Source organism: Lolium rigidum, chromosome 7, assembly GCF_022539505.1.
Source record: "Lolium rigidum isolate FL_2022 chromosome 7, APGP_CSIRO_Lrig_0.1, whole genome shotgun sequence".
Classification (NCBI taxonomy): Eukaryota; Viridiplantae; Streptophyta; class Magnoliopsida; order Poales; family Poaceae; genus Lolium; species Lolium rigidum.
In genome coordinates, this window is record NC_061514.1 from 61422076 (window position 1) to 61434738 (window position 12663).

Genomic DNA, 12663 nt, shown 5'->3' on the forward strand with positions numbered 1-12663 from the left:
TAAATTTTCACGAGAATTCAAGGACCAAAATTGAACTTTCTTCAGTAATTTATAATCTTTTAACGGGCCACTGGCTGTGCAACAAGTGTGCGTTGTAGCTTCTCCCGTAGGAAATGAAAATGCCGAGCTAGCTAGTGGCAGCCGCGAATGATCACGTACACTACCTCGCACATAAACAAAACCGGGCGCAGATCTCCACAAAGCTGTCTCCCAGAACGAAGCCTGCTACTCTGCTGTACTACTAGCTCCTAAATAAATTGCACGTAATGAAACCTGGCAGCCTCTCGGTTGAACAACACAAAAATTGCGCATACAAAAATTGCTAGTGGCTCTCGCTGCTCAGTGGTGCGGTGCGGGACAAGCTTGTCCGTCTGATTGGGTAGCATTGCATGCACCACAACTTTGAAAATTCCTCTATGGCCCACTCTATATTTTGTTAGAAACAAGGGGCAGCTAGATTATCTTTTGTTTTCCAAAAGATCAGGCGTTTTACATGGAAGGTTCTTAGCGTGATATCTAGGTAATTTGTTGATGTTGCACTATATTAAATAATGAAAGAGAATGTTATTTTATTTTAGCTAAGATAGAAATCTTACAAAAAGTCATAGATAAAATATAGTGCTAGTCCAATCACATCCATGCATAAGGCTAAATTCATGAAATTAAGATACAATTCTAAGAGACAAGGCCTTGTAGAGTTGTTTTCTTCAGAGACAATGCATTGTGAAAAAGCATCATAGACTCATAGTACTATACGAAAAATTCATGTATCTTCTCAGAAAATCACATATGCATTATGATAACAAGTGTGCCCTGTTGGCCTATTATTAGCGTGCCTGTCCCGGAAGTTGGCGAAAAGACTGGCTAATTATCAGCCTTAGCACGATCATGTTAATTTAAACCGATCGGATCGAACTCATGATGCAGATTTGATGCCCAAGATTCCAACTAGAGGGACGGCAATTTCCTCCATGTTTACAATCTAAGGGTAAATATTGGTTGTGACTAGTTCTCGTCAACTGAGAATCAATTTTGTTTGTAGTTAGATGTTGTCATTAAATTTCAGTTGCAACTCCTTTTATAAATCATGAGTAGCACGAATAAAGTTGCAAATCAAATAGTGTAAGATTTAATTGAACATGAAGTTAGTTTTTCAGCTAGCTGAGAACTAGTAAATCCCGCAAATATTTACATAGAATTTTCTGGAGAAGAGTATTCATTTTCACGGCAAAAAGTAGCGACTATAAATTTGAAAAAACATACCCTAGAACATGTATTCGTACAGGGTTTTTGAATTTAGAATCGGTCGATGACGCCTCAATTTGGCTCCCCGGCTCACTTGAGCTCTTCATTTTGGAAATACTAAATATGCTTTTAAGATTTCTTAAATAATCTGAAAAATATGCTTGTATAGGCAATAATGTCTAGTTTTTGCGTGTGAAGTCTCAATGCGTTCCACCCTACACTAAAAATTATTGATGTTCCTGTTTGGCAAAATATATATGCTTTTTTTCTAGAGTTTTTGTAAACTTCAAACATTAATGTACAACTTTTTAAATTAAGGGATCCAATAAGTTGGGCTCTAGATGCATTTTCGGTAGACCACTATTATTTTAAAAAAAAAAATGGTTGGACCACTATCGCTAGCACACACGACACACTTTGGTGGTATAACAAGAGCGACGTTTCTGGAGCGGCCTCTCTCCGTCTCTGTCAGGCGGCGGGACCGGCGTAAGCGTCTCTCGGACATGACAACATGGTGCCTGTCGTTTTCGTCGCGGTGGACAGCGTCTGCAGCCGGGCCACCCACCGTATGGCACCGACCGCGGGTGATAGCCCCAATAGAAGAAACCAAAACCACTCCGGCTCCCGGTATTGCCTGAGCCCGTGTGCGATGTGCTCGTCTCGCCCGAGCCCAACCAGTTTCCGTCGCCTCGCGGTGCCCGTCGCCCTGCCGCGCAGCCATATATGCCCAGCCTCCCCCATCGCTCTCCCCACACAACTCGCTCGCTCCCTCGTCCTCCCGCACCAACACCAGCAAGCGCACCGCCAAGCTTCGCTACCTCTGCTCAGCCAGCCACCACAGACATACCTTATGGCGGCGTCCGTGGCCTGCTCCTTCTTCTTCTTCGACGCCGAGCCGGTCGGCGAGCCCGGCATGCCCGCGCAGGACGCGTGCGCGCTCTGCGCCAAGCAGCTCGCGCGCGACAGCGACGTCTTCATGTACAGAGGGGACACGCCCTTCTGCAGCGAAGACTGCCGCCACCACCAGATGCGGCTCGACGCCAGGCAGGCGGCCAAGGCTGCCACACGGAGGCAGTTCTCGTCGGCGACGGCGTCTGCGCGAGGGCACCGAGAGGAGTCCAGGGAGGTGTCCGTCGCGAGCTAACCGGCGAGAGTGCTGATCTGCGTGCACCAGTGGCATGGCGTGCTCCAAGTGCCCGCGCCTGCGTCCGCCGAGGCCGCGGCGAGCTAGCTAATTGAGCTGTCCAAGATCGATCTTTTAGCATAGTAGCTAGAGCAAGTGACTTGCCTGGGCTGGAGATCCCCGTTTTTGGTTTGATCCTTTGGGGTTGGGTATGATGAGGAGAGCCGGTGTGCAAGAGCACCGTGGCGGTGTAATTGTTCCAGGCAATCGTATAAAGAGTGCTGTCTTGCCAATTTTGACCGATATCAAATCTTGTTTCCCCCTTTTGAGTATATCAAGTTTTTTAACCAGGAGATACTGATCGGAAGGTACAGTCAAATCAAGCGATGCAAGACCGATCAAAAATTACGAGTGATCAACGGCACAATTATGTGCGTCTTCCACAGAACATCTAGCCACTCTGCTTTGATTCCTTTTGCTGAACACCGAAGTACTACTCCGGTACTCCCATCGTCCGTGTGTTCTCCTCATGCTTTCGGTGCAAACGAACTGCTCCTCCTCGTGATCAGAGCTAATCTATGAAGAAAACTGAACATGTACCAACAAACCGTTTACTGAACCTGGCGGTTAACCAGTTAGATACGGGTAAGGGGAATTGAAATCTCTCAAGATTTAACAAGCATACCGAGACTGTCCTGAGGGAAGAGGTGAGTAAATAAGAGCACAAGTGGAAGGAAATACTAAAATGAAATCAAATAATGATAACACTCTCCACGAGTATCCAACGTCAGATTCGTTGAACATTTCAATTCCCATCTATTTTCTGTACGTCTCACTACTCATCGCTGAGTCAGCGAAAAGCAAGGGAAGCACAAACAAACAATTTTCTGGGATGGATGGTGTGGACGTGCAAACGCCCATATGTCCGCTCGCCGGCCCCACGCCGAGAAAAACTATGCACTTTATTCGTCCCGCCCCCACTCTTCAGGACGGGTTACTTAAAGAAAAAAAGTATCCCATCCGGTTCATATTAATTGACTCTAATATGGATGTATCTAGACATATTTTAGTTCTAGATACATTCATATTGGAGTAAATTAATATGAATCAGAGGGAGTACTAAGCTATGACAGTGGATCTGTTAAAGAAAAAAAAAAGATGTAAGCTTGCATCGCTAAGGGCATGCCCAATGCACTGCCCTAGAGGTGCTGCTTCACACCTTTAGTTAGGTTCAGGTGGTCCAAAGTAGGTTCGGATGAGGAAGTAGTCTCCTCTTCAAAAAGTGGGATCTTAAGCCCTAAAAGCATGCTTTTTGGAGAGAGAAAGAGATACATAGTGTCATATTTGTGGGGTCCCTTCTCTCTTTTTTCTGACTAAAGTTGTAGCTTCCATTGGAGAGATAAAATTCACCATGTTGCTTATTACAACTTTTTTACATGGAGCAGCTAGTTGTGTATGCTACCATTGCTCATGCCCTAATAATGCAAACATAAGTTACTCCGTCTGTTTCTTTTATTAGATTGTTTTAGCATTTTTTAAGTCAAGCTCTACTAAGTTTGATCAAAACTCTAGAAACAAATATCAACAACTATAATACCAATACGCATAGTATGAAAATGCGATTTATGGTGATTCAAGTACTATAACTTTTAGATTGTGGATACCGATATTTTTTTTCTGGATATTTATTCAAATTTTACAAAGTTTGACTTTGACTAAACCCAGAAAACGAATGATGATTCAAATTATTTTACTGTGCAGGCAAAAAATCGTATTTCAGAATCTTGAAAAAGTTAAAATAATTTTTTTGCTTTTAGAGGATGCACATATGTATGTGCATGCTATTTTTATTTGTAAATTCGGAAGCATATGTAGTTTGGAAAAAAAGACATGTTTCAAATAAATAGTATCAAGAAAACTCACCCGTTATGTAACTTATAGGTCAGGGTAACTACGTAATTTAGTTCTAAATTAAGTTTAATCGGGTTCAGAAATACCCAGGTTCCAAAAATTTCCTTTAGTTCATAAGCTGCTGCCTGGTGGTATGCACCACAGCTCCTAGACTTCCTTTACGGACAACTATATAAAGTTGAAAAATGAAAGTGGCACCTACCGTTTCTTTCGTCTCTTTTTTCCAAAAGATTGTATATGATAAATTCTTTTATGTTCTCAAAACATCATGTATGTTTATGATAACAAGTGCGCCCTGTTGGTCTATTATTAGCGTGCCTAACCATGTGGGGCACATGTCCCAAATGTTGGCGAAAAGGCTGGTGGGATTATTATCGTCCTGAACAATGAACACCATGGTGTTTGTTTAAACTGATCGAATCCGTCTCATGATGTGGATTTGATGCCTAGGATTCCGGCTAGAGGAACAACAATTTCGATCATGTTTAATATCCAAGAGTGAATATTTAGGCCCCGTTTGGGAGCTTAGTTTCTTTGAAGTATTCCGAAAATAGTCTAGTCTCCAAAAATTATGAAGTATTGAATACTTCAAATCGTTTGAGACTACGAAATACGGAGGTTTTGGAAACTGAAGTATCTCAAAAACTTCATTTTTTTTACGTATTATAAATTTCAGCCCGAACCTCTTTTTTACTTAAACACAAAAACGCATCTGCTTCGTTGTCTTCGCCTATGACACCTGCCATGCTTCTTCTCGCGACAGGCTGGATTCTATACCGTTTTAAGAAATAAGACATCCTTGTTTTACGTGTTTTCTATTCCTTAAAATGAAGGCAGTAGGACCCATCGAAGCATGATTGTAGACGTCTTCAGCTGAACCATTCAATGTGAGCAACTCACGCTCAGCTATGCATGGAACAGTCATGCAACACACCTATGAGTAAAATTTAAAAAGGATCTTGCATGCAACTAAACAACCAGTAAAAGTACGTTAAAATAGCAATTCCCAAACACCTTGAAGTTTTTGCCAAAACTGAGAAATACTATGGTATCATGAAACTGTGGTATCCCTTCCCAATGCGCTGAATTATTTCAGCTTTGTGATACTTCAGTTTTAGAAAAACTTTGCTGCCAAACTAGGTCTTACTCTAGTCTTTCATGGAGAAAGAGTATCTATTTTCACGGAGAAAAGCGGCTAGAATTGGGCTTCTAGGCTCACTTGAGCTTTTCAGAAAATATTAAAAGTAATCTGAAAATATGCTTGTATTGTCAATAATGTGTAGCCTTGGCGTGTGAAGTCTCAATACATTCCACTCTAGATGAAAATCGCAATTATTTTTTTCTAGATACGGATGAAACAATAGCTAAAATATATCTATATTCAACTTGGAAAGTTTTTTTGAGAGCAGAGAAAGTACATGTTTTCCAGAATTTTTGTAAGCTTCAAATATAATTATTTTAAACGTTTTTAACTGAAGGGCTCCAATAAGTTGGGCTCGAGATACATTATCCGTGGACCACTATTTTTCTTTTTGAGATACCTAGACCAGTATGGCTAGCACACAGTTTTGGGGAACAAGGAGAGCGACATTTGTAGAGCGACCTATACCCGTCGGTATCAGGCGGTGGGACCCGTCCACGTCTCTCGGACATCATAACATGATGGCTGTCGTTTTCGCGGCAGTGGATCCACGTACGTGTCCGGCGTCTGCAATCGGGCCACCCACCCACCGTATGGCACCACTCCAAAATACTCTGTCGTCCCCCGTCAGGCGCACGGTATTGCCTGAGCCCCATATATGCCCACCTTCCCCCTCGCTCTCCCCACACAACTCGCTCGCTCCGTCTTCCTGAGCCCCATATAAGCAAACGAATACCATGCGCATCCAAACAACAATTATGATATTCCATTGAAATCGTTGATTTGGTATTCCATTGCCAATTCAATTCAGAGCCGAATTCGGTGCAACCAAACAGAGCATTATAGTTGTGAACGGAGAAAGTAGTACACTAAACTTTATGTCAATTGGTACAAGTAATTTATAGTAATCTTTTAACGGGCCACTGGCTGTGCAACAAGTGTGCGTTGTAGCTTCTCCCGTAGGAAATGAAAATGCCGAGCTAGCTAGTGGCAGCCGCGAATGATCACGTACACTACCTCGCACATAAACAAAACCGGGCGCAGATCTCCGCAAAGCTGTCTCCCGGAACGAAGCCTGCTACTCTGCTGTACTACTACTCCGTACTACTGTAGCTCCTAAATAAATTACACGTAATGAAACCTGGCAGCCTCTCGGTTGAACGACACAAAAATTGCGCATACAAAAATTGCTAGTGGCTCTCGCTGCTGAGTGGTGCGGTGCGGGACAAGCTTGTCCGTCTGATTGGGTAGCATCGCATGCACCACAACTCTGAAAATTCCTCTATGGCCCACTATATTTTGTTAGAAACAAGGGGCAGCTAGATTACCTTTTGTTTTCCAAAAGATCAGGCGGTTAGGTAATTTGTTGATGTTGCACCATATTAAATGATGCAAAAGAATGTTGTTTTATCTTAGCTAAAATACAAATCTTACAAAGAATCATAGATAAAATATAGTGCTAGTCCAATCACATCCATGCATAAGGCTAAATTCATTAAATTTAGATACAATTCTAAGAGACAAGGCCTTGTAGAGTTGTTTTCTTCAGAGACAATGCATTGTGAAAAGGCATCATAAAGACTCATAGTAATATACGAAAAATTCTTGTATCTTCTCAGAAAATAACATATGCATTATGATAACAAGTGTGCCCTGTTGGCCTATTATTAGCGTGCCTAACCATGTGGGGCACCTGTCCCGGAAGTTGGCGAAAAGGCTGGCTGGCTAATTATCAGCCTTAGCACGATCATGTTAGTTTAAACCGATCGGATCCAACTCATGATGCAGATTTGATGCCCAGGATTCCAACCAGAGGGACATCAATTTCCTCCATGTTTACAATCTAAGGGTAAATATTGGGTGTGACTAGTTCTCGGTTGACTGAGAACCAATTTCGTTCAAAGTTAGATGTTGTCATCAAATTTCAATTGCAACTCATGAGTAGCACGAATAAAGATGCAAATCAAATAGTGTAAGATTTAATTGAACACGAAGTTAGTTTTCCGCTAGCTGAGAAGTTGCAAATCCCGCGAATATTTACATAGACTTTTCTGGAGAAGAGTATTCATTTTCACGGCGAAAAGTATAGCGACTACAAATCTGGAAAAACATACCCTAGAACATGTATTCGTACAGGGTTCTTGAATTTGGAATCGGTTGATGACGCCTCAATTTGGCTCCCCGGCTCACTTGAGCTCTTCATTTTGGAAAAATTAAAATGAATTTTAAAAGTTCAAAATAATCTGAAAAATATGCTTGGATAGGAAATAATGTCTAGTTTTTGCGTGTGAAGTCTCAATGCATTCCACCCTACACTAAAAATTATTGATCTACCTGTTTGGCAAAATTATCGATCACTATATGTACATGTTTTTTTCCTAGAATTTTTGTAATCTTCAAACAATAATGTAAAACTTTTTAAATTAAGGGATCCAATAAGTTAGGCTACAAATGCATTTTCCTTATACCAATTTTTTTTTGAGATGCGTACTTCCTCATGTCCACAAGTCAGTAGGCGTGCGGATTTTTCAAGACATATTATCTAGTGAAGAAACAATTGCATTGGAAAGATGCAAGTCAACATCTCTCCTCTTTAATTATTTAACCTTCAATAAGCTAAGAGCATGTATAAAATGAAGATAACATGTGGTGAATATTATTAGGTTTGATTTCCATGCATTGAGAGAGAAGAAATTTTAACTACTTTAAAGTATATTGGAAGGTAGAAATATACTTTTTTAAACAAAGTTTGATGCTAAATGTTCACTTATTTATGGAGGGAGTAGACCCCTATCGGTAAGAGCATCTCCATCCATGTCTCTTAGACCTCTTTTTTCATTCGGACGGACGAAAATGGCTCAGTCACGTCCCTAACTTTTCGTGCTGCTGGGGACTCCGGATGGAGCAAATTCCGAGCTCTGGCCCGCGAAAATTTCTTGGGACGGCTGAAAAATCGTTACTTCCCATGCCAAAAATAAGTTAAATTCAAATCAATTTCTATTTGGATTGTGCCCCAGGGGCCTCCAACGAGTCCTAGTACTACTCATAGGTTTTTGGGTACATCGAGAGCGATGTTTAGTGGTTGTTTGGATACCGAGGATTAGCGTCCAGTTTTCAGAAAACAAGTTTTAGGCTGATTTTTAGGGAAACCAGTTTTACGGATTATTCTGTTAAGAACCAGTTTATGGAAAATCGTGTTTGGATTCCAAAAGTCTAAAACCGGTTTACTAGTTCCGTATCCTCATGCAACCCTGCTTCCTGCTGTTCCAATTGATAGCGCCCTCGGCGGCCACACGTCGCTGCTAGGTGCTAGGCTGCTAGCTGGTGCGTTCCACCGCAGCAGCAGCCACGTCGGCGTCTCGGCGACCACCTCTTCGACGGACATGCTGGATCCTGGATGGTGAGAGCTTGCGCAAACGAAGTGGCTGACCAACGTCGTCGCGGGGATCCCAATTCCAAAGAGAAGCTGCAAAGTCGGGGCACCTGAATTCTGCGCTGTTGTTGCTGCGGCGCGCGGCGGCTGGTGAATTGTCAGTCGTGCAGAACGGTGATAGCAACACTGAGTCTCCGCGCGGTGGTGTGTGTTTCGCCTTGAGCCGCCGCCCGCCGGCACCGGATCCCGTGCCGTCAGCAGCATCTTCGAAGGAACGTACGCAGGAGGAGGACGTGGCCATGTCACTGGTGCATCTATCTCAGGACTCATGGACGCTATCCATGAAGAGCTTGGAGGCGGCACAAAACAACGGCAGCACCAACGTGATCGACGAGGACTACGACAAGGCGACGGCGGCGTGCCCACGCAGCACGCAGCACTGGCCATTGGGGCGACTGCAAGAAGGTACTCCGATAGGTTTTCGGCGGCCACTGCTGCAGCATCAGGAAGGCAATGGCGGCTGCGTCGGGCAATGCCTCGTCCAGGAATTTGCAAGATGAAGAAAGGTACTAGTTGGGATCGAGTTAACTAGAATCGCGTTTTGAGAAAAACGTGAAATAGTCGTTTTTGCCAAAACTCATTTTCCTGGTTTTGTGGAAACTAAGTTTTGCTAATCCACACTTTTATCGCTCCAGCCAAACAAGATTTTAGGTGGTTAGTCCGTTAGCTGAGTTTATGGAAAATCGGTTCTATAGAATCTCTGTATCCAAACAAGGCCTTAGGGAGGGGTTTCTCTCCGTCTCTGTTAGACGTTGGGACCCCCACGTTCACAGCTCTCGGACATAGCAACATGGTGGCTGAATGGCTGTCATTTTCGTGGCGGTGGAGCCACGTAGGTGGACAGCGTCTGCAGCCGGGCCACCCACCGTATGGCACCGCGGGTCCGTAGGTCATACCTCCAATAGAAAAGACCAAAACCACTCCGTCGTCCATGGTTAGCCCCGTCCGGCGCGCGGTTTTTGCCCCATCCCGTGTGCGTGCGGTGAGCTCGTCTCGCCCGAGCCAAACCAGTTTCCGTCGCCCTGCCGCCCGGCCATATATCCCCACCTCCCCGTTCGCTTTCTCCACACAGCTCGCTCGCTCCCTCTTCCTCCCGCACCAGAACCAGCAAGCGCACTTCAAAGCTCAGCTCTGCTCTTCTCAAGCAGCCACCGCCTACACACATACTCCACCCATGGCGGCGTCGGTATCCTGCCCCTGCTCCTTCTTCTTCGAAGCCGAGCCGGTCGGCGAACCCGGCATGCCCGCGCAGGACGCGTGCGCGCTCTGCGCCAAGCAGCTCGCCCGCGACAGCGACGTCTTCATGTACAGAGGGGACACGCCCTTCTGCAGCGAGGACTGCCGCCACCACCAGATGCGCCTCGACGCCAGGCAGGCGGCCAAGGCTGCCACCCGGAGGCAGTTCTCGTCGGCGACGGCGTCTGCGCGAGGGCATCGGGAGGAGTCCAGGGAGGTGCCCGTCGCGAGCTAACCCGCGAGAGTGTTGAAATAAATTGCCTACATCTTTCCATCAGCTTGGGCTTTTGGAATAGTTGGTTAGTGCATGCAATTCAATATGGTATCAGAGCAGGAGGTCCTAGGATCAAATCCTGGCCAACGCAAGAATTAAAAAGAAATATTGCGGCTCCCCAAACATGCGTCACAATAGGCCAAAGGGCAAAGACGTAGGGTGAGTGTTGAAATAAATTGCCTACATCTTTCCATCAGCTTGGGCTTTTGGAATAGTTGGTTAGTGCATGCAATTCAATAGAGAGTGCGAACCTGCCTACACCAGTGGCATCGCGTGCTCCAGGTGCCCGCGTCTGCGTCCGCCGAGGTCGCGGCGAGCTAGCTAATTGAGCTGACCCGGATCGATCTTTTAGCATAGTAGCTAGAGCAAGTGACTTGCCATGGCAGGAGATCCCCGCTTTTGATTTGATCCTTTGGGGTTGAGTATGATGAGGAGAGCCGGTGTGCAACAGCACCGTGGCTGTGTAATTATTCCAGGCAATCGTATAAAAAGTGTTATACTTGCCAATTTTTTACCGATATCAAATCTTATTTTCCCCTTTTGAGTATATCAAGTTTTTTAACTAGCAGATCCTGATCGGAAGGTACAGTCAAATCAAACGATGCAAGGGCGATCAAAAATTACGAGTGATCAACGGCACAATTCTGTGCGTCTTCTACAGAACACCTAGCGACTCTGCTTTGATTCCTTTTGCTGAACACCTAAGTACTACTCCGGTACTCCCATCGTCCGTGTGTTCTCCTCATGCTTTCGGTGCAAACGAACTGCTCCTCCTCGGCTCCTCGTGATGAGAGCTAATCTCTGAAGAAAAAACTGAACATGTACCAACAAACCGTTTAGTGAACCTGGTTGATTTGTCAGTTAGATACGGGTAAGAGGGAATGAAATCTCTGAAGAATTAACAAGCATACTATCGTGAGGGAAGAGGTGAGTAAATAAGAGCACAAGTCGAAGGAAATGAAATGAAATCAAATACAGTAATGATACTAATACTCTCCACGAGTATCCAACGTCAGATTCGTTGAACATTTCAATTCCCAATCATTTTCTGTACGTCTCACTACTCATCGCTGAGTCAGCGAAAAGCAAGGGAACCACAAACAAACAATTTTCTGGGATGGATGGTGTGGACGTGCAACCGCCCATGTGTCCGCTCGCCGGCCCCACGCCGAGAAAAACTATGCACTTTATTCGTCCCGCCCCCACTCTTCAGCACGGGTTACTTAAAGAAAAAAAAGATATAAGCTATGACAGTGGATCTGTTAAAGAAAAAAAAACATGTAAGCTTGCATCGCGATTAATGCAAACATAAGTTACTCCCTCTGTTTCTTCTATTAGATTGCGTTTTAGCATTTTTTAAGTCAAACTCTACTAAGTTTGATCAAAACTCTAGAAACAAACATCAAAAACTATAATACCAAATACACGTAGTAAGAAAATGCAATTTATGGTGATTCAAATACTATAACTTTTACATTGTGGATACCGATATTTTTTTCTAGATATTTATTCAAATTTTACAAAGTTTTACTTTGACAAAACCTGGAACACGAACTAGTAGTAAACGGAGGGAGTACAACTGAAACTTTTCTATTTGTAAACGAAATTAGAACTTTAAAAAATCAGAATATTAAACTTTCTCATGATTCGTGCTAGTAGTTATGAGTGGAGATATGAGTTGCAACCGCCTAAACCTTTGTAGTGTTACTTGTGAGTTGGAATATGGCTTAGCGACATCAACTAGTCGCCCCGTGTATATATTACTACACCTATTTTCCACCAAATGCCTCGGCTAGTACTCCATAATTTGTTTCACCGGCCAGTGGATTGGAGACATGTTTGTGTTATTGTGGCTTATCTTGGAGGGGATGAGATGTAGGATAACGTTGCATAGAAAATAAAAAATTTCCTACCGCGAACACGCAATCCAAGCCAAGATGCAATCTAGAAGACGGTAGCAACGAGGGGTATCGAGTCTCACCCTTGAAGAGATTCCAAAGCCTACAAGATGAGGCTCTTGTTGCTGCGGTAGACGTTCACTTGCCGCTTGCAAAAGCGCGTAGAAGATCTTGATCACGATCGCTTCCGGCGCCACGAACGGCGCAGCCTCCGTACTCGGTCACACGTTCGGTTGTTGATGAAGACGACGTCCACCTCCCCGTTCCAGCGGGCAGCGGAAGTAGTAGCTCCTCTTGAATCCGACGGACACGACCAGGCGTGGTGTCGGTGGTGGCGGGAGAATCCGGCGGAGCTTCGCTTGAGCGTGCGGGATGTGGTGGAGGAGAGACCGCTAGGGTTTG

At 44.3% G+C, this 12663-nt stretch overlaps 2 protein-coding genes across 2 annotated transcripts; both read left to right on the forward strand.

The window, feature by feature from the left end:
* Nucleotides 1-2095: 2095 nt before the first annotated feature.
* On the forward strand, nucleotides 2096-2389 carry LOC124669422 (FCS-Like Zinc finger 17-like). Its single transcript, XM_047206041.1, has one exon. It carries the CDS (start codon nucleotides 2096-2098, stop codon nucleotides 2387-2389), a length of 294 nt encoding a protein of 97 aa, XP_047061997.1.
* Nucleotides 2390-10027: 7638 nt separating this feature from the next.
* On the forward strand, nucleotides 10028-10324 carry LOC124669614 (FCS-Like Zinc finger 2-like). The gene has a single exon (XM_047206197.1). It carries the CDS (start codon nucleotides 10028-10030, stop codon nucleotides 10322-10324), a length of 297 nt encoding a protein of 98 aa, XP_047062153.1.
* The last annotated feature ends 2339 nt before the right edge of the window (nucleotides 10325-12663 follow it).